The sequence below is a fragment of the Psittacula echo genome (assembly GCF_963264785.1).
Source record: "Psittacula echo genome assembly, chromosome: 16".
Lineage (NCBI taxonomy): Eukaryota > Metazoa > Chordata > Aves > Psittaciformes > Psittacidae > Psittacula > Psittacula echo.
Window position 1 is genome coordinate 975,120 of NC_137752.1, and position 23,399 is coordinate 998,518.

General features: G+C 49.7%; 1 protein-coding gene across 2 annotated transcripts in view; it reads left to right on the forward strand.

Annotated features, from left to right (window-relative positions):
- The window catches only part of COL5A1 (collagen type V alpha 1 chain), a gene marked incomplete at its 5' end in the record, with an annotated part of 131,377 nt that overhangs the window by 74,436 nt on the left and 33,542 nt on the right, over window positions 1–23,399 (forward strand). For both annotated transcript variants that reach the window (XM_080630674.1, XM_080630675.1), the window contains 20 exons: window positions 650–742; window positions 2,510–2,566; window positions 2,710–2,763; window positions 3,368–3,421; window positions 4,201–4,254; window positions 5,109–5,162; window positions 6,064–6,117; window positions 7,520–7,564; window positions 9,797–9,850; window positions 11,035–11,079; window positions 11,689–11,742; window positions 12,331–12,375; window positions 13,309–13,362; window positions 15,633–15,677; window positions 17,216–17,269; window positions 19,192–19,236; window positions 20,359–20,412; window positions 20,512–20,619; window positions 21,230–21,283; window positions 22,705–22,758. In XM_080630674.1, the coding sequence (XP_080486800.1) occupies window positions 650–742; window positions 2,510–2,566; window positions 2,710–2,763; window positions 3,368–3,421; window positions 4,201–4,254; window positions 5,109–5,162; window positions 6,064–6,117; window positions 7,520–7,564; window positions 9,797–9,850; window positions 11,035–11,079; window positions 11,689–11,742; window positions 12,331–12,375; window positions 13,309–13,362; window positions 15,633–15,677; window positions 17,216–17,269; window positions 19,192–19,236; window positions 20,359–20,412; window positions 20,512–20,619; window positions 21,230–21,283; window positions 22,705–22,758 (1,131 nt within the window). The remainder of the gene's footprint in view (window positions 1–649; window positions 743–2,509; window positions 2,567–2,709; window positions 2,764–3,367; window positions 3,422–4,200; window positions 4,255–5,108; window positions 5,163–6,063; window positions 6,118–7,519; window positions 7,565–9,796; window positions 9,851–11,034; window positions 11,080–11,688; window positions 11,743–12,330; window positions 12,376–13,308; window positions 13,363–15,632; window positions 15,678–17,215; window positions 17,270–19,191; window positions 19,237–20,358; window positions 20,413–20,511; window positions 20,620–21,229; window positions 21,284–22,704; window positions 22,759–23,399) is intronic.

Here is a 23,399-nt window from a genome sequence, read left to right on the forward strand (position 1 = left end):
GCACCGCAAATGCACATGCAGCTACAGCAGGAGAAGGGTGTGTGTCCTGGGAAGTGGGCTTGTGGCTGTCGGGGGTGGGAGAGGCAGAATTAAACACAAAACTCCTTCCCTTTCAAGTTTGGGAAAATAAACCAGTAAAGCTTGGGGGTTTTAAAGTCCTTTGTACGCTGAAGGATCCTGGCTTGAACAATAGGCCAGACTCTGCTCTTTGAAGCACACTGCCATGCTTGGGAAATACAGCCTTTGTCCTGGGGCAAAGAGACAGCTAGAGCCAAATAACCTGATGCAACCCCATCTCCGGGGGTCTCCTGGCCAAAAGCATCCACATGGGGAGTATCAGCCCTGGGAGAACTTTGTGTTCTGTTTTGAAGGGTGGTGTGTGAGGTCCTTACAGCTCAGAGCCCGCAGCCCCTCTCACTGTGTGTTACTTTGAGCTGGTAGAATCTGCTGTGTGGGTACGGACATGGGAAGCAGTCGGGTCGTTCCTGTGAGTGGGGTGACCCAAGAGCGCAATGGTTGCTTGGATGGTCTGGAAGAACAGCTCTGGTGCTGGGTTGGTCGCATTGAACAGCTGTTGAGGGGTCAGGCCAGTGTGAGGGCGGAGGGACAGCCACCCTGCGACCTGCTTTCTGCATCTTGTTCCCATCAGTTTCGCTTCAGCGGAGGAGGAGATGCCAGCTCCAAAGGACCTCTTGTTTCAGCCCAGGAGGCTCAAGCCCAAGCCATCCTGCAGCAGGCCAGGGTAAGTGAAGGCTGGTGGGGATGTCTCTTGCAGCAGGTGCCCGAGGAAGAGGAGGAGCAGGATGAATGTGTCAGAGATGTCTTGCACCATCCACAGTGCTTGGGGGTCGCTTTTAACACAGGCTGTTGAGATAAGCTAAAAAGCAAATTATTTCACCCTTGAATGAACTAAAGCTCACTGGCATCTCCACCCAGCTGGGGGGCACGAGCCCCTTTTATGTTTATAACAAGGGGTTTGGCTTAGCTGACACCATTCTGGTTTCCATCCAACCCCCCTCTTACAAAGGAGTTTGACCTTATACGTATTCAGGTAGAGTACAGAGCGCTGATGCCACCAGCCGCTGCGTGTTCCTGTCCATGAATGTTGCTCTGAGGATAATACCAGTGCGTTGTGTGTCTGCTGTTACCTTGTCAGTCCCTATTTTCCTAATTTCAAGCCTGCCCACAGTTTTCCATCAGCATTTTCTTTTGCTGGGAATGTGACCAGGCGAGCACTTCATGAGAAGCATCTGCTTGCTCAGGCTCTCTGGTTTTGTTCTTTGTTTTCTGCTTGTTGAAAATTGGGCCTGTAATGAAAAACCCCAAGCGCCTCCCTCCCCTCCCTCCAAATCCTTTTTGTCTCTTTTGGTTTTGGTGGTTCTCTTTATTTGAATTAATGTTCAGTTTAGCAAACAAACAAATCCCGGGCGGCTTCTGGGCTGGGGATGAAAAGTTGGATAGTTCCATAAAGGAAAAAACCCATCTATTTCTTGGTTAACTTCTACCTATTGTTAGATAATTCCAGCTGAAAACCCTGATAGCGAAGCAGAAAGGGAAATAAATTGCTTTTGTGGGGAAGCTACAGGATATGGCAGGAATGGAAGAGGAATCCTGCGGGGGAAGGACATCTTATTTCCTTTTTGGGGGTAGATTTTCTTGTTATCCTTGTTAATTACATTTTCAGGTTGATTTATTCCCTTTAAAATTGGGTTTCATCAGGCAGCATTCGCTGTCCCAGCTGCCAGCATTTCAGAGCATCTCCCTTTTAACGGGGTGTTGTGAAAAGATGCCACGACACGCAGCATTTGTGCAATATTTATGTCGTTCCAAGTGCAATTGCGGGTAGATTTTAATTACTGGAGTACACAGATAATGACAACTCTTTTAGTGTTCAATTGTCACGAGGGAACGAGTTGCCTGAGTGATGCTTTAAAGTGTGGACCAGCCCCATTACCCACCATGGGGATTACTGACTTGATGCATGGTTCCATGACTCCTTAATTACGGAGCTAAAAGCCCCCTGGTGCAAATAGAATTGTTGTTCTGTTCGCAGGGTCTTAAGTAGTAACTAAACCAAGGGAAAAACTCCTCCAAAATTGAACTTTCAGGATGGTAAAGAAAGAAATCCTCCTAACCTGGACTGGGATCATAAATACATGTGAGCGAGCCCCTACAGCCTGGCCAGGCACAGTTCTGGTATTTACCTTAAATGGTTTGTTGCTGGAAGCATCCATGTTACTGTGTCTGTGCATGATGATGGAAAAGGGGGTCTGGGCTGCAGAGGCAGATTCTCCTCTGGTTTAGGTGTAGGTAATTCCTCACCCCTCCACGTGGCAAAGTCTGGGGCAGGGTTTGTCTGTACACCCCTATGGATGCCCCATCCCTGGCAGTGTTCAAGGCCGGGTTAAACAAGGAGGGAACGTGTGGCTGGTGGCACGATGGTGGCTTTGTCCCATTGCAGCAGCGAAACAGAGACACCAACTGAGCAACGTTTCTCTTTGTGTTGCAGCTGGCGCTGAGAGGACCAGCAGGTCCAATGGGTCTGACGGGGCGGCCAGGCCCCATGGTAAGTGAATGGGCAAGCGAGCATGGAGCAGAGCCATGGATGCTCTGGGTTACCTGCATGAATGGCTCTTTCTTAACATGGTGTGAATCTTCCCTCTGGCTCTGGTGTGGAAAAATGTAATAAATCCTGTTCTCTGTCCAAAGGGACCCCCGGGCAGTGGAGGACTAAAGGGAGAAGCTGGAGAAATGGGACCTCAGGTGAGTATGGGCATACTGGGCAACCAGGAGATCTGGGGGAAAGGAGGGCAGAATGCCCTGCTTTAGATGCTGTTGTGAAGGAGCGAGTCAGTAACCCAGTGCCAGCTGAATGTGAGCGGGAACATCTGCTTTGCATATAAATGTATCCACATGCAGACTTGAGACATAATTTTAAGCTAGCAGTGTAAGATCCTGCAGGTGGAAGGCCTTCCCTTCCCTTTGCTTTCCTGCAGAGACATCCGTGGGGGAGTCCTGTAAATATGAGCTGGGTTGGAGTGTGAGGAGTTTGCTGATGTTCAGGAAATTGTTCCCCCAAGCCGTAAATCCTGGAATAAAGGGAAATTCCCACTTTCTAATAGTGGGGGAAGTAATTTATCTCCACTGCGTGGAGCTGCTTGCAGGGCAAAAGCTTCCTTGTGTAATTCCTGTGCAGAGATACTCAGTTCTGAGTCTTCCCTGTGTATTTTGAGCCATGGGCTCTGCTTGAGGACTCCACATCCCATTTCATAGCCCTGGTGACCCGGGCAGCCCCAGCAGCGCTGGGTCCCTCCGTCATGCCTATGGGTGATGGTGCATTTCTTCCTCTCTCCTTGATGCCTTGCAGGGTCCGCGAGGCATCCAGGGTCCTCCTGGTCCAGCAGGAAAGCCAGGCCGCAGGGTGAGTGTCCCGGGAGCTGCGGTCCCTGCTAGAAACTGTTTCTGCTGCCAAACAATTCCTGAGCACCGAGAGCGTTGCACAAGAGCAGGCCGGTGGCCAGCAGTGCCTCGTCCAGGAGCTCTCTGTCCATCTGGGCAGGCACAGATGAGGATGGGAGTTAAGGGCTGGGTGGCGTGGGGAGAGCTGCAAGTACACGCTCCCCGTCTTTTGTCCTCGTTTTCTTTTCCTCTGTGCTGTTGAGGTTGTAGCTGCATGAACAATGGGCTGGTTTGGACAGTTCCCAGGTCTCAGTAGTGCACAGGGAGGATCCAGGCATTGGAGGTTGCTGGAGCTGGTATAAACGGTGCTCACCTGCTCTGCCGACATCCCTGATGCTCATTTCCATTTCACACCGTCCTCTGGCTCGTCGCTTTGTCAGAGGAAGGAAGGAGAAAGTCTTTTGTGTGACCCACTTCTGGCTTTCCCGAGCATATTCCGGTTGGTGAAGGTAGTGATTATCATCTCTTCAGACGTGCTGGGAAATGATGATTTCAAATTAAAACCAAGGACCATGTCCCAGCATCCCCTGTAGTGAAGCAGCTTTGCTGCCATGTGTCTCACACCAGGCTGAGCCCGGGATGCTCCTTCCAAACCAGACCAGCACGTTTTCCTTCCCAAGGGAAGCTGTTCCTCAGAGAGCTCTGACTTAAATAAAGCTTCACTCGGCCGCAGAGCAGAGAGCAAATGTCCCTGGGTCCTGCCCTGTCCTTTGTGCTTGACTTTGCTTTTCTCTGTTGCAGGGACGAGCCGGCAGCGATGGTGCCCGGGGAATGCCGGGACAGACAGGACCAAAGGTACCACCGTGCATTGATGTGCTCTTGGAATCTGCATCTGCTCTTTTAGCAGTGAGCTGAGGGATCCTTGGCAGCAGGAGCCCACCTTGCTTGCAGGAGGTGGTTGAACCGGTGCAGGGGCTCCATATTTGAGAGGGAGAAGTTAGACACACACCTAGAAGGCACAATAGCAATCCGTGTTTTCCTTTCATGTTTTTAATTGCTGGATCCTCTTAAGAATGAACTGTGCTCCCTTGGCTGCCATTGGAGAACAAATACTTTGGAATGCCAATTATGGAAAACAAGCATGAATGAGCAGTTGGAAATGTCCTAAAATATAACTACAACCCCCCCACCCTATTGCCTGGGTGAGCAAATGGGGAAAGTGTGGTGAGGAATTTTAATGCCTTGTATTTTTACTTGAGACAAAATCCCTTCATTCAGCTGTGATCTGCTGGTATTATCAAGCAAGGAAGAAGCTGTGCCACTGAAATTGAATGCGGAGAAAGTTTGCTCAGGGAATCATGTATTAGAAGGTTTAAGTACTTTATTATGTAGATACTTAAAGCTGGAATAGATGGGGTTTTGATATAGAGACAGGAGACTGCAAATCATTTATCTGGTAAAGTGCTTTAATGAGTGTCGACTGCCCTCAAAGGAGGGATGCAGGGAAGAAGGGGAAGCAAAATAACAAGCAGCACTGGGAAGGAGAAGGAGATCTGCAGTGAGCAGAGGCAGAGCGATGCTCCAGGGCCTGCCAATGAGCAAGAGCTGCCCATTCCCCCGGTGCACCTCAGCCAGATCAACCTGCCCTCCCAGTTGTAAAGACATGCAACAGGAGGTGGGAATGTGAACTAACCTGGTTTCTCTTTTAGGGTGACCGAGGGTTTGATGGCTTGGCTGGTTTGCCCGGTGAGAAAGGAAATAGAGTAAGTTACCTTCCACTTGTCCTCTGGCCACTGTCTGGGGTGAGCCCATGGTTGGGGAGTGCTGGGAGGAGCCACAGCTACTGCTGGGGATGAGGCACAGTGGTGCAACTGGGAGAGTGTGACCATGTCCCATCAGAGCATGTGGGATGTCAGAGCATCCCTCCCAGGTGCAGCATTCACATCCCAGGAAGCTGTGAGATCCTTCTGGGCCTGATTGAAATTGGAAAGGCTGGGAGGTGGGGGGGGAAATTGCCTTAATAAAATGCAGACTGAAAAATAAAGCAAGAGGCAAACCCTGCGTTCAGACAGTGCGGGTGTGGATGGAAGTTGCCCAAAATTATAATGGGATTTTTCTCTTTATAATTAAACAAAAGGGGAAAAAACACAAGAGGCTGGTTATTTTGGCAGGCTGATCATGCCTCCCCTCCCTAGAGAACACAGCCATGGCTTTATAAAGCAAGGGAGTGTTTGAACAGCGGAGATTGCATCGTGATTACAAGCTACACAGGAAAGGGAAGATGGTGCCTTAGAGAGATGCTTAATCAGCCAGAAACGGAATAGCATGGCTTGGGTGAAGCAGTAACTGCAAAGCCTGAGCCCTGCTCCTGAAGGAGCTACTGCTCAGTTCCCCGTTCCCTGCCAAAGTGTTACCAATAAATGCCATGAGCTCTTACCCTAGAGGACATCAGTCTGCCCATGCTGGAGCCTACACATGGCCCAGAGCAGGTAGAGGGGAGCTGCTGCTTGGAGAGCACATAGAAAGGAACCGTGAGGGCACCTTCAGCACACAGGGCAGGCAGAAAAGTCACATCCATCACCTGGTTTATCAGCGTTCCCCAGTGTTTTCCATTGCCAGAGTGTGTCCACCTTCTCTGAGGCTTTTTCTCCCTTCCCTTTGTAGGGTGAGCCAGGCCCCCACGGGCCCCCTGGGGCACCTGGAGAGGATGGGGAGAGGGTAAGTGTGTCTCTGGACTGGGAATCCCTTTGAATTCAGAACTGACTCCTGTAAACAAGAAGCAGATGCCACATCGGGCAGAGACGTGGCAGGAGCAGCCGGTCTCCTGCTGCTGGTCCTTGTGTCCTGGGGATGCTGCAGATGGCCATGGAGGGCGGGAGGGAGCAGGGAGGTGGGAGAGGAAGTGAAAAGAAGAATTTGTGTTTAAAGATCTGCTCAGAAAAGTCAGGTTTCCTTAAAAGAATGAAATAACAAAAGGAAAATGATCATCTTCCAGGTGAGCAAACATCAGTTCTGATGTTCAAAGACCCAGCAGATTGCAGCAAGGCTTGGGGAATAGAGATTCCAGACAGAAAGGGAATCAAAGATTAAATTGTTCCCTTCTCCTTCCACACTGTTTAGTCAACAGTCACAGGCCTTTAGCAAAGCTCACATTAAGTGGTTCTAGGTCTAGAAGGGCTGGTTTAAGAGGAGAGATTGCAAATGCTGAAGCAGGGCCTGTGAGGAGCTTGTGGTTTAACCAGAGGAGCGAGTAGGGATTTCCCCTGCTCTAATCCCCTTCCACGATGTTTTCTTCCCACTCTGGCTGTTTGTTTCCTCTGTAAAGCACAGATAATAATGCACTCCTCACCACGAGTTTGTGAGGAGAAATTAGTTGTGGCTGTAAATGCTTTGAAAGTGAAAAGAGCAAACCCGTGTCTTGGGGGGGAAGAATGAGCAGTGGGAGAACTTTAATCCGAAAGAGAAAAATAAACCATTGAGGTGTGTGGAGAGAAGCTCCGAGGGCAATGGCTGGAAGGAAGAGCGTGGATTTCAGCAGCACAAGAGGAGGGTTTACAAGGGCTGGCTACTGGGATTGATTTCCTATAGGGAGCCTCAGGGTTTGGGTGATTTAAAAGCACTTCAGGGGAAGCGCCAGCTCATACTTGTGAGGGATCCGTGGGCATCAGAAGGAGATAGAGAGTGGAGGGATGAAGAATTACCCCTTTGCTGCCTCTGCTTTATCTGAGGAGCTGATTTGGCTCAGTCATATTGAGCGTGGTGCTCCCATACTCTCCTGTCATTCACTATGGGACTAAATCTTGTGGTTATTAACTCACATGCCCTGAATTGTTTCTACGCTGTCCTTTCTGTTACCAAAATCCATCTTTATAAACATGGACATGAATTACGACGTATCCCTGCAGCATTTCTAATCCTTGGTAAATTCTGCCCACGCAGGATTAGTCTCCAGGCTTACGAGGTCTTCCTTATGCACGGCTGCCCTTCTATTACTCCAGGGAAGCTGGTGTTCTGCGTGAATATTGTTTAACAAGAGTGAAACACCTGTGATGTGACTGAAATATAACTGCCTTGTTCTGTCTCTTGTGCCGTTTCTTTCTGCGCCTTCGCTGCTGAACAGGGAGATGATGGAGAAGTTGGACCCAGAGGTCTACCTGGAGAACCTGTGAGTATCTCCTCCTTTGCCTTGATGTACACTGATGGCACTGCTTTGGTCAAGGTCTTGATATGGTAACAGTGGTTTTAGTGGTTCTGTGGGACAGTTCTTCTGGTGCTGGGGTCCTCAGTAACTCCTTTTAAGTCCTGGCAGGACTGAGCTTGAGGGGACTTTGAGCCCTGACTTCAGTGGGCTCAATATTCACTTCACAGTGCACAAAACTTCAGAAACCTGCAGAGTTTGTGGGTGTTTTGGCCTCCACATGCTGTGAACACCAGAGCTGCGGAGCCAGGGCTAGAGCAGGAGGGAGCTTCTTGGTACCAGTAAGGTTCTAAAGATGCAGGTGGTGTTGGACAAAAATCTCCTGACTAACGTAACAAATGCTTTCAGGGAGTTTACCACTGAAAAGAAACAGTTGGGGCGTCAATTTGAGACCCTAAAAGTACTTTTTTTCCCCTGATACTGACTATTTTTGACTTTATTGGCAATGGTAAACTCTGTTTCTGGCTGGCTGCAGATCTCTGTGTGTAGTACAGTTGTTGGGTGCTGATTTCATCCCAAATGCATTCCTTCTGTTGTGAAAAGAACATTATCTTCCATTTACCATGAGTTTTGCTTTCAGAATGGCTTATTTTGTTGTTCTAAGGCCCAGCGTGGTGGCCTGAGAGTAATTGATGAGAACATTTGAACACACTTTATGTGAGAAAGGAAAGGGCTGGCATTTACGGACTCACTGGAACTAAATTATAGACAAGATGTCTGATGAACTTCTAGGAAAGATTAATCAACTCAGCTGTCTCCTTAGCACATGTCTAAGCAATAACTTACGGGTTATTAACTTCTTAAAAGCATTTATGTGCTCAGGTAAGACAGTAACAAAAGAGGAGCTTAACAGATGATAATGCATGCAGGGAAGTTCATGTTTATTTCAGCAATGTGAGTAAAAATACCTGTGATGGCCAAGAATGAAGGCACCAGAGGAAGCTTTTTGTCATATCTACACCCTAAATGTGCACGTTTGCCTCTTTCTCTGCCCTCAGCCAAAAGAGGCTCTTCCCAATTTCATTGGTAACTGAAAGAAGTGGTGGGACTTCAGAATCGGTTTCTCTTCATCCTGTTCCATTTCTTTGTGGTTCCCATCACTGGGTGATACAAGCAGAGCAGCAGGATGGGCTGTGGCCCATGAAGGTCCCTGGTGCCAGGGACAGATTTCTTGGTCGATGTATCCAGGTTTTGCTGCATTTTTCCAGAATCAGAATCCCTGCAGTATCCGAGATCAGACTTTTCCTTAATGTCTCCTTTATTATCCTGTAACATTTCATTTTAATTCCTCTGTTCTCTCTGCATCATAAAAAGAGAGACATATAATATTTGGGCAGACAGATAAAGCTGCCCTTCACTCAGGAATGATTTTGTTCTGTGACAGTGAACAAGCACCATCCTTGTAGATGTCCCGAGTTCTATGGTCCTTCATTTAAGCAACAGCCTGTGTTTAATTGTGAGCTTCCAGATTCACAGCTGAGGGCGCACAGGTCCCCATCCCATTCCTTTTACTACAAATCCACCTGAAGGCTCCAGGTAGAGGAGATGCTGGTATTTGCAAAGCTTCCTACTGAATGAAGACAAGTCCCCTGCCATGTCTCTGCTCATTCAGTGTGATGCTCCAATCCTACCCCTTTCCATGAAGATGATGTGAGGTTCAACCTGGTGCGAAAGCCACAAATGGAAAGGAAACACCGTGATTCCAGGAGTCCTGGGTGGTTAAGGCTGAAGAACCAAATGCCTTTGGAAATGCACATTTATGCTGCAGGCTGAAAACCTTTCCCAGCCTTGCTGAGTTGTACAGACTTGTCAGTGCTAAAAATGAAACCTGGGGAGAGTTTGAATGCTAACCCCATTGCTCCAGTAATGGCATCAGGTCATTCTCTTCAGACACTCCCTGGCTGGAGTGACTTGGCTGTGAAGGGGTTTGTGTCATCGTGTGCATTACAGGGTAACCCAGGGATATGGTTACATTAGTAATAAAATGTTGGTTTAAGTGGGACTTCTTCTAATCCTAGGGTTAGAACCCTACGTGTCTGTGCCTGTGTTATTGTGCCTGGTACTGGTTTGTAAACCAGGAGAGCTGCTGTGGCAGCAAAAGCAGCAGGGTCATTGCTGTGCCACCCCCGCTGATGCTCATCCCGCTCCAGCAGCACAGAGGGCTCCAGGAGCACTAATTCCATCTGCTTCCCCCAACAGGGACCCCGAGGACTGCTGGGACCGAAGGGGCCGCCAGGACCCCCAGGGCCACCGGTGAGTTCCTGGGGCTGCAGCCCTCCTCGGGCAAAACACCCTGTTCCCGTTAGTCATCCAAGCAGATAATGCAGCTGCATAATCGCACACATCTGTGCAATGAAAAGCAGTGGTATTCAAAAAATACAGTTAAAGCTCCAAGGCCATTTTCCCCCCCATTTTCAGTGGTGTCACGTCCATTTAAAGCAGCTCAAGATTTGGGGCACCTGAGTAAATATTAATGCCTTGCTCAGGCTGAAAGGGAAGAATGAGAGTTATTAACACAGCAGCTTTGCCATTAACTTCTGCCTGAGGGCTGGTGGGACTTTGAAGCAGTTTGTTCATATTTCGGGCAAAAGCCAAGGGAAGAATGTGCTGTTTCTTATCCGGGAGACAGTCACCTTGTCTGCTGCGCACTGCTGGGAGTGCTGACACGGGTGCTCTCCTATAAATCACTGCAGCTCGCTGGAGACCCAGAACTTGAAAACCAAACCCCAGGCTGCTGCTAGAGCAAAAGGGGTCAGTGTGTAATGGGGAGCGTTGTAAAGCCCTTAACCCCTCCTGGGATGCAAAGGCATCTTCACGTTGTGCTCCTACTCCTGCTGAAATTTAATGAGTGTTCAGGATGTGCTCCAAAATGGTCTCTTCTCTCACAAGCACACTGTTACAGCCTGTATCCTGCTCAGCCCCAGAGCAAAACAGTGGCAGGGGAAGCCCCAGCAGCACATCTCCAGTGGACCATGTACCATGTTACCCCATTAATGGAGATGCTCAGGACATGTTTGATCCCAGCTGCCTTTTGGTTTGGCATAAGGCAGCACAGCCCCATTGCCTTCACCTGCTGCCTCACTGAGCGATGCATTCACATCCCAAGTGAGCTCTTTTCATAGAATCCCACCCTGGTTTGGGTTGGAAGGGACCGTAAAGTTCACCCAGCTCCAACCCTGCATGGGCAGGGACACCTTCCACTAGAGCAGGTTGCTCCAAGCCCCATCCAGCCTGGCCTTGAACACTGCCAGGGATGGGGCTTTTCCTTTTCGTTTGCTGCTCCACGCCTGCCTGTTGCTGGGGGCAAATCACCTGCTGTGTTCCCTTTCCCCCTGGTCCAAAGGGCTTCCTTTATTTATTTTTGTTACCATTTCTCTGCCTTTGTGGTGCAAAAGAACAAGATCTTTTCTTAGTGCTGTTTCTAAATCCTTCCTCAGGGTGTGGCTGGCATGGACGGACAAACTGGTCCCAAGGGGAATGTGGTAAGTTTTCACTGCAAATTTTACAGGCAGTTGAGATATTGTATAGAGTGAAATGTAAAATGTACTCTATTAAATTAGATTTTCTAATTGCTTTTTAGCCTGGTCTAGATTCCTGCCAGAGCCTGTGAAAACCACAGAGAGTATCTTCCTGCAGCAAATGGATGTTAATTTATTATAATTTCTGGTGGAATTAGACATTATTTCCCCATGAAAGATCAAACATTTTCATTGAGATGTGTGTTGTTCTAATGAATATCAAAATACAGTCATTTAACTGAGAGGCAAAAAAAATCATTGTGCTTCATGCGTTGTACTGATGGGATGAAATGAGCTCCCTGCCCAAGAGCCAGTGCAGAGACAGGGAGTGTTAGAGCCCTGCTCAGCTCCTTTGGGCTGCTTGTCCATGCAGAGAAGTGAGTGTGCCCTGGAATCACTTCCCTTCTTCCTGTCCCACTGCAGAGAGAGGTTGTTTCCCTTTCCCAGGAGCTCTCAGCTCCCAGCAGAGGGTTAGGGAGGGTGTTGGGATGCTGCACAGGGGCAGGAGCCAGAGGAAGCCTCGGCTCCGTTCTCATCTCTCCTGCCTTCAGCTCTGCCCTTATCTCCTCGCAGGGTCCTCAAGGTGAGCCGGGGCCCCCAGGACAGCAGGGCAACCCAGGTGCTCAGGTAAGAGGAAAACTCTTTTTCCATGGGGAGGAGAAAGGAATGATGGTTTAGAGCAAACTTCATTCCCCCACCAGAGACAGGACCAGTGCTATGGAGATCTGCTGGGAATTGCCTTCATGATACATCACTGTCTCTAACTCTCCCTGAAAACACTCCCAGTTCCACATCCCCTGGTTCTCACCTGGGTTTTGCTGCCATGAGGCAAAGCCAGACCCAGGTCCCAGCCATCTCTTTGGCCAACTCACATCTTGTGGCTCATGCCTGACTTTCAGGATCTCAAGGTCCACTTGCTCTGCAGCCAGAAGGGTGACAGAGATGTCCAGGCCTTGCTGCCAGCCTTGTCCACAGCTCTCAGCAAGTCTCACCTCTTAGAGCATCTCTTTTCCATCCTGGGGCCGAGCGGTGCAGCTCCCTGGGGGAGGAGATGAAATGTTATCGTCTCTCACAGACATGTTGAGGATGAATGGACCTGGGCAAGTCCGCAGCCGTGTCAGGCACTAGAATCATGCTCAGCTCCGGCACTGCCGAGATGCATTTGCAAGGAATAACTTGTTCCTTAATGACCCCGGGTTTTTCTTCTCTTCACAGGGTCTTCCAGGTCCACAAGGCGCGATCGGTCCCCCAGGAGAGAAAGTAAGTTTAAATCCCGAGCTCTGGCTTCAGACAACTGTTGCCATTGATACGTGTGTGCTGCCTCAGCTGCTCCTTTGCTCCATATGCAACATCTGTTTGCAGCCGTGTCTATGAAAGTTTAATGCCTCTCGTTCCAGACAAGAGGGACAAGAAAGCACGGTTTACCTCTAATTCATAATATTTGCATTCATTTCCCCCCTTAAAAGAAACATTCTGATGGTAAAGCATTAGGAGAGGATTGAGAATTATCTTGTTCTGTGGGCTAAATGCCTGGAAGTCTGAGCGGGATGGTAATGGGAAGAGCCCATGGATTTGGCTCACTCAGCCAAGATCCCTCCACTTCCTCCCTGCCTGCTCCAGCTCTCCCTGATTTTCCACTGCTGTTGCTGTAGGGTGGGTGCTGCCTTTGGGTGTCCCTCCACCCCCAGAAGCACTGAGACCATCGGGATTTAAACAAGGGAAACAGTTTTGCCCTCAGAGCAGTAACTGTTGGATGTTTGCTGAGCTCCCGCTGAGGAGGACACAGTGTGCATCCTGATGTGTGCCCCAGAGCATCCCCGCTGGTGTTGGACTCCAGTTATCAATAATTCTCCTGCAAAGGAGCATTATCCTGCAACTTGTCCTTAGACATGTGCAGCATTTGGCCTTTTGGCAGGACACAGCTTGATGCTTCATGCCCCAGTGTTGAGCTCCCACTGCTGCACCATGTCTGTACACACAAGGTGCTGGCACTAACACTGCAGCATCCTGGGATGCTGGAACAACTCTGCCCACAGAAATAAGCAGACTGCCTGCAATCACAGCAGCTTTGCTGACAGATTCACCCCTCTGCAGCCTTTCAGAGCTAGGAAAAACAAGAACTGTGTCTGAAAAGCTGCGTCCTCCAATGTTCTGAGGCTCTGACCATTGCTTGTGTTGATTATCTGTTTTTAGGGGCCGCTGGGCAAACCCGGTCTCCCTGGCATGCCTGGGGCTGATGGTCCTCCGGTAAGTTGTTCTTTTCTGGGTCTCTGCTTGGCACCGGGGCTGGGGGGCCTGATCCTGCACCCATCCACCCTGAGGTGCACTGTGGGCTAGTGAAGCACGTGAGCCTGCAAGGCTGGGTTGAAGGGTTTGAGTTTGAGAAGCTCTGTCCCTGCTCCAAGCTTTGCTGAGCCTCACGGTGCAGCACTTGGTACTTCTCACCATCTCTTGGGGCCTCTCTTTCCCCTCCTCCTGTTTCTCCCCCCCCGTTTCAGCAATTGGCAGCTCACTGAGGTAGGGATGCTCTCCTGTGTGTGAGCATGTTTATGCACAGTGCAGCACGAGCATGGGGTGGTCCTCATCTTGCTCAGGGCCGCTGGGCACTGCTGTGGAACGGTGATAAGAGCAGGTTGAAATTGCATGTCAATATTGGATTCCTGCAGCTTCCTCCTAATCCTGCTTTAAGCATCATTTGCTCCTTGCTCTAGAAATCGGTCTTAATCTCTGGCCTTTAAACTTGATCTCACTTTTACACACCTCAGAGGCACCTGGTTTTAGGAGTGATAAATGTAAAATAGCTACATCCCATAATGCAGATGAAAAGCATGGCAAGAGAAATGACATTTCCCACCCTTGGACTGTCATTCCTTCAGAGGACGTTTCGAACACTCAGGCAATGGTTAGTTGAGTCAACAGAGCAGCTAAAGCAAATCCCACAACATCTCTAAAGCTGTAGCTTTTGATGTGAAATTCCTGCGGCAGCCTCCAGGAAGTTCAGCTGGAGAAGATGCCCATTCTGTTTTCATGCATACTGAAGGCTGGATAAGACCTGCAAGCTGAGCATGTGTGGGGGTGTGTGGACATGGGGTCTTTGCCACAGGTAGCCAGATAGTGTGCAGGTAGGTTGTAGTTTGTAAGCATACGGGTTGCTCTTTCCAGGGACAAAAACCTGCCCCTGTTCTCTTGATAGAAACTGGGCTTGGACCTGAAAATCCCTGAGGGCCTTTCTCACTCCAAAAGCCAGCTGAGTTGCCCATCAGTTTTTGGTCTTGGCAACAGTAACCGAGATGGGCACTTTGAAACTGGTGATGATTTAGTGCAGAGCGGACCAAAGCTTTAGAAATCTTGCTGCACTTCCAGTTTGCCTCTTGGGGGTGCAGCTACCAGGAGCTGAAGGCAGGCACGGGTAAATGACCCTCTTTGTGCACTGATGCTCTCGGTGACCTTAAACTCACAGGACAAGTTCAGGTTGCATGTTTTGTTGTTGTAAAAGTGACAACTGTTGTTTGTGTTTAAACCAGCTTGTTTCATGCAGTCTGGCTTGTTTGACATGCCTGTTCTGAAGAGCAATGGTGGAAAATACTCTTAGGATTTTCCTTGTTATATTGGTAGCAAGTAATTGATGCATTTAGAGGAGAGTTTGTAAGTAAAGAAACCATTGAGTGCAGAAGGTCTTAGGGGCTTTAGAGCAATGTTTTCATCATCTTTATAAAACAACTGGTCCTTGGGTGTGCAGTGAGTGCCCTTGGGGGGGGTTATTGCTTTTGTATAGGCACTACCAACCAGAGAGTCATCTTCCACCCTGGCTCCTTTGGGTTCCAGCGGTCGGGAAATCAACACTAAAAATTACTTTCATGGATTTCCCCCCATTTCTCTCTAATCCTCCAAGCTCTATCTGAGTCAATTCACACTGTTTGCTACTGACTACGACCCCAGCCAAAGGGTTCTAAAGGTGATGAATGAGAATGTGTTGGAAACCCTTGGATGTTGAGTTATTCAGCATCAAATCCCAAGAGGAATGCTGGCCACCAGCCAGCCATGGTTGCAGGGGATGCAGGTTAGCTGAGCCTTTGTCATGAGATCCTGCAATGGACTCTAGGGATTGGGAAATGAATGGGGGGCTCTGACCAGCCTTGGGTCCTGCGCCCTTCCCAGGTTTGCCCACACATGGAGTTAATTTTACCCTTTGTTCCTTTTGCTGTGCTGCTGAACTCACTGAGCTGCTCTAATGGGTGAGGAGCACTGCAACGTGCTTTGTGCTTCTCAGCTGAAGGTGGGGAAGAGTAAAAGTATAAATAACCTGGTAGAACACCAGCAAGGGCCCAAATGCTGCTCTCCTGCTGGGGAAAGGTCACTCTTACAAGTTGGCTTCAGGGGCTGCTAGCATCAGGGAGAGCTTCCTGGAGAGCAGCTCTTCTCTTACAAATAAATCATAGCTGCCTGAGCGAGCTGTTGGCTTTGGAGCATCAGATGTGCACTAAACCCGTTTTCCTTTTGGTCTCTTTTATGAATAGGGTCACCCTGGCAAGGAAGGTCCTCCTGGAGAGAAGGGGAGTCAGGTAGGTGTCACCATGGCCCTCATCACTGCTAAGGGGAAGGTTGCTGTAGCTGGAGGGGGACAGATGTCCATGGGGCTCTGGGGACGGCCGGGCAGCCGGGGGATGTGGGTCAGTGGCAGTGACAAGAAACAAACCTGGTTGAGATCTGGGAGCTGAGCCCAGATTTAATCTCTCGAGGGTCTCTGCTGGTGCTTGGGCTGGGCTTTCCTCTGCTCCTCCCGGCTTTCCCGGCCGGCAGCACTCCATAACCCAGCAGACATAAAAACTGAAACTGTGAAGGGAAACCTTCCCTTAACCAGACACAAATAAATACCCTTCGTGGCACAGGGAATGAGGAAAATAACTCTCGTTGTGTTTCCTGGCCTCCCTTTTCCTTCCCCTCCCCCTCAAACCCCCTCTTTAACAATATATTTGAGAATATTGCCAGAGGCTGGAGGCCTTGAATTATACATGAATTATACCGCGGCCGTCTGTCCGGGAGATTTACTCCCTGCATTCCCGCTGTGTCCCATTTGGTTGGAAAACATTGCATCTGGCTTTGATGGGAGCAGTCGGGTTTGATGGATGCCAGCCCCAGCCGTGCTTGGGTGCTGCAGGGAACACGACCCACGGCTGCAGCCGCTTGTCTGGCATCAGCCAGGGCTGGGAATTCAAGCATCAGCCTCTGCAGGGTACAAGAAGCCAGTGAGTGGTTGTGCTGGTGCTCCCTGTGCTGGGGGAGGTTTAGCAAACACCAGTGAGGTGATTTCGGAGTGGTGCTGGTGCTGCGGGTCTCTTCCAGCCGGCATTCCCATAAGGTCTGGGATGCTGTTGGACCCATGAGCTCTGCCTGGCTCTCAGGCTGGAAAAGCTGGTCCATGTCAGGCTGGGGGATGTAGAGGGGTTTATGTTTAGTTAGGAACTGAGCAAATTAAAAGCCAGCCAGGTTCACCAAAGAACATGATTCATTTGCAGGTGCGTGGCAGTGAGGGTGAGCAGGAGCTGTTGCAGGGCATGTATCGGGCACCGTGGCCTAGCACAGCTCCTGGTGTCCTTGGGGATTTGCAGTGCCAGAAAGGAGCGTTGTGAGCATCTCCTGTCCCACGTAGCTCAGGCCAAAGGACATCACCCCGAGGCTTGTGCCTCAGGCAATAACCCCTCTCTGTGATCATTGTCATTGCAAGCTCTCTGTTACTGCAAAACCAGGATGGTTTGGAAGAGGGGAGACAGCAGAACATGCTCTTTCTCTCTGAGAACTATTTTCTTTAAACCAAACCACAAATCATTGTTATCAGAGTTGTTGCTACCCTGACTCTTTTCATCCCCTTTTCCTATGGTTTGGATCTTTGCCGTTGGCTCAGTCCTGTGCACTTGCTCCAGGTGATGTTCCTGTAAAGCTCTTGGCTATTTTGAGCTATTTTCAGATGGCTGCTACCATTTCCATCCAGTCCAAAGCAGCCACATGGCCAGGATATGTGCTTTCCACACACTTTCCTTATTGCTGCGCCTTCCTGTTGATTTCTGACGTGTTTTTCTTGTTTGCCTTTTTTCCACCCCAGGGTCCACCAGGTCCCCAGGGCCCCATCGGTTACCCAGGACCACGTGGAGTCAAGGTGAGGAGGACACAGAAACAGTGTCCATGGCATTGCTTGTTCAACTGGAGTTCTCCAGCTTGTGCTGGAGATGGACACTGATGGGGGATGCAGATGCCCTACCAGAGCAATTAGGACCACCTCAGGGTCCATCATCTTCTCTCAGGCCATGAGGATTACAAGTCCCCCGCTTTTCAATAACCCCTCCTAGCATCACTCAGTGCTTTGCAGGGATTTCTCTTTCATTATTCTTGAGCATGGCTCAGGCCCATTCTGGTCATTTCCAGTTTACAACCAAAGTAAATCTCAGCCAGAATGTGAAGATTTTAACAAGGCTTGTTAATAAACCAGCCCATTACTAAAACAAAGCAAGCTTTTCATGTTCCTGACCAAGACCCTGTTAGGTGAAGCTGAAGCATCTCAGCAATGTGCTCTTTTCACTGGATTGAATTCCAACTCTTTCCTTGTTCCTGCTGCCTGCAGCACTCACATGCTGATGATAAGGCTGTGGATGTTTTTTCCGCATTCAGCAGTGGCTGTTATGCCCATTAAGATGTGTTAGTTCAGGTGCAGATGCATCCTGCATCCCAGAGGTCCAATGAATCTGCAGGAATCTGTGCTAGCAGATACAAGCACAGCTTGGGGACGGACTGTGGGTGAAGCGAAGCCCTCTTAAACCCTCTTGTATATTTTTTCAATAGCAGAGACCCATTTGCTGTTCTGCCTTCAAAATTTAAAGGGATGTATTTAGCCAACACAAGCTTCCATCTCCTGTTTTGCAAGGTTGCAGATTGAGACATAGTGGTCCATTAGGGAATGGTTTGCTGTTGTGTTTACCATTAAAGTGGAACTGTTCCACATTAGAGTGATCTACAGGAAGTCGTGCACCAAACCCATAGTGAGTACAGACAAGGTTTTGCTTCCTACAAGCAGTGTTCTATTAACTGCACAAGCCTCCAGCTCGGGAGAAATACATGTCTCATTGGGTTTGCAGCTGTAAATAACTTGGAGCTCCCACCAGCCCCTGTCCTGCTGCACAAACGTTGATGTGCTTTTAATTATACTTTTTCTTGACATGCTGAAGGGAAGAATAAATTTAAACTACCCCAAGCAAAATACTGGTACTCAAAGGAAAAACAACCAAAGCTGCTTCTATTCACTGTCAGAGATGCATTGCCCAGTGCAGCTGGGGTAGGTACTGAAGGATGATGCTTGCTCCCAAGAGGCAGGATGGATGGGAAGCTTGGGGATCCTGCAGGTTGGGCTGGTGGCAATAGCAGGGGCAGATCCTGCCCACACTCGGCACCTCTGTGCTGAACACCATGGCTCATTGCCGTGGTGAAGCTTTGGAGGGCACCATGTCATAAATGCCCACAGTGGTTGTGTTACCTTTGCTTTTTTCCATGTTTTGGTCCTTAAATGTGCTTTATAAAAGACAGTGCACACACAGACATGAGAACCACGGTAAGAAAAGAGCGAGGCTTAACCCTTGGGGGTGTTGGACACGGTGCTGCAGCACAGCATGGAGATCTCTGGCAATGTCCTCAGAGTGGATTCACTTCCCAGGTGCCTGTGCACAGCTCGAGCATGGGTTTTAATGTGTATGCTTGAGTGATCTCAGCATGTTGGCAAGGCGTCTGTGGGGATGGGCTGTTGGAAAAGCTTTTCATAGTGAGTTTTAGCCCTGGAAATGTAACTTCTGGGCAGGGAATGGGCAGAAACCACCAACCCCACCTACCAAGTCAAGTTTGTGTCTATAAGGTACTCACTGGTTACCGGCCAGACATCAGCAGCTGATATTTGATTAGCAATGTGTTAGGAACATCACAGTTTGCAGAGATACCATTGTCAACAGCACAGGAAGCACAAATCACTGTGATGAATGACTCTTCACTCTTAAGCTTACCTATGCATGTGTAACATCTTGTTTTATCTCCTGCAAGGGAGCAGATGGTGTTCGTGGATTGAAAGGCACCAAAGGTGAAAAGGTGAGTTAGCACTGCATGTTTGCAGGGATTTCCTGTGGCCTCTGAGCAGTTCTGCAGACTGGTCCCTCAGGATGCTCCCCGTGACCTTTTATCCTGCACAAGAGGTTTCTCTCAGGAAGCAGGGGCTGAGCACCCAAAGGACTGGTCTCCTCTTTGATTTTGGAGCGGGTGCGTGCTGGGACCTGCCGTGATGTTCTGTCACATCTTGGCTTGGACCAGGGAGTGCTTGAGCCTCCATGGCATGCTCAGGATCTGAGCTGTTTGCTGGGTCCAGCCGTCACTTATAGCTCAGGCGCAGTGTCGGGATGATTTCCTCATGACACAACTGTCATGGAGCTGGAGTGATGGAATGGAGCTGAAGGGTTTGAGGTGTGTTACAGCAGGGTAATGGTGCAGGGGATGGTGCAGGGGATGTGCTGATCTTGTAAACCCCAAGCCAATAAGCAAATCAGCCCAGTCTATCTCTGTGTGTCCAAGGATGCAGTTGTTTCTCCCAGAGGAAAAGCCAGGTGGTGGAGAAAAACCTTCCTTGGTCCCATAAACAGATCCATGTTCCCTCATTCCTGCCCGCAGCAATTCGTCAGCACAGTTTTAGCTTAGGGAATCCTGGCAGGGACCTTCCAAACTTCAAAAGTCTTTCTGGAAACCTGTGTCTTCATTGCCTGCCAGAGGTTTGCTGTGGGATGAAATACATTATTGATTTGAGCTCTGCAATTGAATCTTCTTGCCTGAAAGAAATACTGCCACTGTCCTGGAGGTTGCCTCAAAGCGTGGTGTAAAACATCCTCCAGGAAAACAAAACCAGTTGTGCTTCAGAAATACTTGGTTCTCAGTGCTGGTGGTGTCAGTCACATTGGGCCAAATCCATGCTCCTGACTTGCAGCCAGGATGGGATGTAGGGAATACCTGCTCTGACCCCTCTGGGACCTCACTGTCCCACCCTGGCTGGGTTTCATGTTCATTTGTGCACACCAAAGGCTCACAGAAGCCAATGTGATGGGCAGTGCAGGGACCCAATCTCGTCCTCCCTGGGTAGGGGCCATACAGTGAGGCTAGAGAAGCTTTTTTTGCTTTCTTTTCATCTATACACCTTGTCTGTGTTTTCCCTTCTCCACTATCTAGGGTGAAGATGGCTTCCCTGGCTTCAAAGGGGATATGGGCATCAAAGGAGACCGGGTAAGTCTGTGATGGATTGCAGCCACAAGGGTACTGCTGTCAGCGACGGTGGGGTCTGGGACCTGCCTGCCCCATCAATGCCTGTCTTGTCATTAACAGGGGGAAATCGGGCCTCCTGGCCCCCGGGGTGAGGATGGTCCTGAAGGTCCCAAAGGTCGCTCTGGCCCCAATGGCGATCCTGGTCCTCTTGGTCCTGCTGGAGAGAAGGTGAGTCTCAACCACGGGAATCACCCTGGGACATTTCACTGTAAACCCTGCTTTGCTTTGAGTGTCTTGGGTGGGTGGTGGGGCAGGGCCCAGCATGGGGAGGGGGGATTTTAGGGCAGAGCGATGAAGAGGAGCTGCAGGAGCTTTGTGTGAAGGGGGTAAGAATTGTTCCACACAGAGACCAGAGGAGACCAAGGGCTGATGGTTTTACTGCAGCAGCGTGACTTGAGCGTGTTGAGATATTGGTCCCTTTGGTGTTATCTGCTTGGGTACAATGTCTTGAAAACAAGACCAGAGGAGAAAGACTGAAAAATTGGAATATCATGGACTCCAGCCTGATCTCTGTGTGCATCCCATTGAAAATGAAAGCAAAAATGAACCAGTAGGTCCCCGACACATCTGTGGTGATCCCTCTGCATCAGACCCACTTGATTTACCCCAGGGAGGGCAGAGGGTGATTGTGGTGCCCCAACAGCTTTATTTCACCCATATCATGTGTTCTGCTCTTGACTGCTCTGCACTTGGCATCTCCCCTTTCTGCTGGTGCAGCTCTGAAGCTCCTCACAAGGTCTCCCTTGCTCATGCTAACACACTTCTACCTGTGTTCCAGGGAAAGCTCGGCGTGCCAGGACTGCCCGGCTACCCGGGCAGGCAGGGCCCAAAGGTAACTCGGTGGGTTCGGTCTGGGGGGGGCCCAGGGGGTGCCGGGAGCACAGCAGACCCCGGCCGAGCTGTGGTAGTGGATGGAGCCACGCTGAGGGCTCAGCCCCGGTAATGGACAAGGTGGAGCAGCAGCGTCACCACCACAAGTGGTCCCTCCTTCCCACCCGGGCAGGGCAGATTGACAGAGGGGTAAAACCAGCCCCCAGCCCTCTGCCGCTGGAAATACCTGCAGGGGCTGGCAAGGAAGATGGAGAGGGGTTTTTGACAAGGACAGGCAAGGGCAGGACAATGGGGAATGGGCTCAAACTTCAACAGGGGAGATTTAGGTTAGAACTGGGCGAGTTTTATGTCCCTTCTAACCCAAACCAGTCTGGGATTCTATGAAGTCAGTGATTGCTTCTGCATCACTTCAGTCTTGTGGAAAGCAGTGGGAAGAGATGTGATGGGACAGAGCTGCAGCATGTGAGGGGGTGCAGGACAGTGTTGGGGAGGGATATAAACAGGCTCCATATGAGCTGTCATGCTAGTAGTATGTGTAACAATCCTTCTCCTTGCATTCTGTTTAGCATCTTCAAAGGTCTGCGCTAGTGTTAAGTAATTAATCAAGGAGAACAGCTAATGAATCAGGGTCTCCCTGAAATGAAAATGAGCCTGCCACTCGCAGATCTGCACCCACCTTTACTGCACACCCACCCTCAGCTGGGCCAGCTTCAAGTGTGCTCTTTAAATGAGACCTGCGAATCCCACTGCAGAGCCCGAGGCTGCAGCCCCGGTTTTAGACGCCCTGGAGGCTTTGGGAGCTCATGGTTTTGTCAACTTCTTTATTTTAGGAATCATACTTTATTATTCATGTGCATTGCTTGAGAAAAACACCCAGCCCAAGCAGGCTTGTTCAGCACTGGAGACCTCATTACCTGCAAGAGGTTGTTTGCTGGCTGTGGTGGTGATGGGTTATGTTTGAATTTGCGTTTTCTCTCTGGGATGGGTGTTTTTCCATTTCTTTCCTAATTCCTGTTTCAAGAGCAGCGGCTGCAGCTCTCCAGGCGCTCACGTCACAAAGGAACAAGCCAGGAGTTAAATTTCTATGTGAAATGTAGTGACTTAGGAGCTCCCAGACAAGAGCTGCCTGTTCCCCAGGCACCCGGCACAACCAGGACTTGAGCCTTCGCAGGGACTCGGAGTGAGGCATGGCCTCTGTTGCTGTTATTTTTGGATGAGATGCAGTTTCTGAGGTCATCTCGGGTCTGTCTTTGGGTTTGTTTTTACTAAAGGAGGGTTTAATACAAGAAGCACTGGGAGCTGTGGATGGCAGCGGGCGCTCACTGAGGGTTATTCCAGGCCAGCAGGTGCCTGGTGTGCATGGGCAGAGCTGCCCCTGGCAGTGTCCTGAACCACTCACTCTCTCTTTGCTCTTTTCCCAAGGGCTCCATCGGCTTCCCAGGATTTCCAGGAGCCAACGGAGAGAAGGGCACACGGGTAAGGGCCGCTTTGTCGAGCTGCTTGGCTGATTTTCTTCCCTCTCCAAAGAAAGATCCTCGGGCAGGATGCAGGGAATGCTGCGCTGTGGGTGCCTGCTGGGCTGGTGCCCTGGTTGCTCTTACACAAAGGGGATGCCCAAAGAGGGTCATTCCAGGACCAGCAGGAGACTCCCAGTGCTGGCTGTGAGAGAGGAGGATGCTGGTAACACACAGTCAGTGCTGCAGACAGCAGCTTCCCAATTAAACACCGTAAATTTTCCCTCAAGGCATTTTAAGAGACTCCAAACCTGGATCCTTCCAGCACCGTCAGACTTTGCTCGGGGCACAAAGAGCATTTTAATTAACAGTGATTATTGGAGATGGGTGAATCTGTTCAGCAGCAGCAGGAACCATCTTTAGCCCAACTTGAGATTCAAAATGCATAACTGGAAACAGTCTCACAAGTTTCTCCTTTTAATGAGAGCTCTTCTAAATTCACAGACACCCTTAAAATGTGGGGGCTCCATCCTTCAGACTTGTCTCCACCTCTCACTCCCACTCCACAGACTTTGCTTCCTAGTAGGGATTGTCTAAATGCACTGGTGGTGGTTTTCCTTTGTGGAAGACAGAAGAATTGACAAGAATTAGGGGATTCAGAGT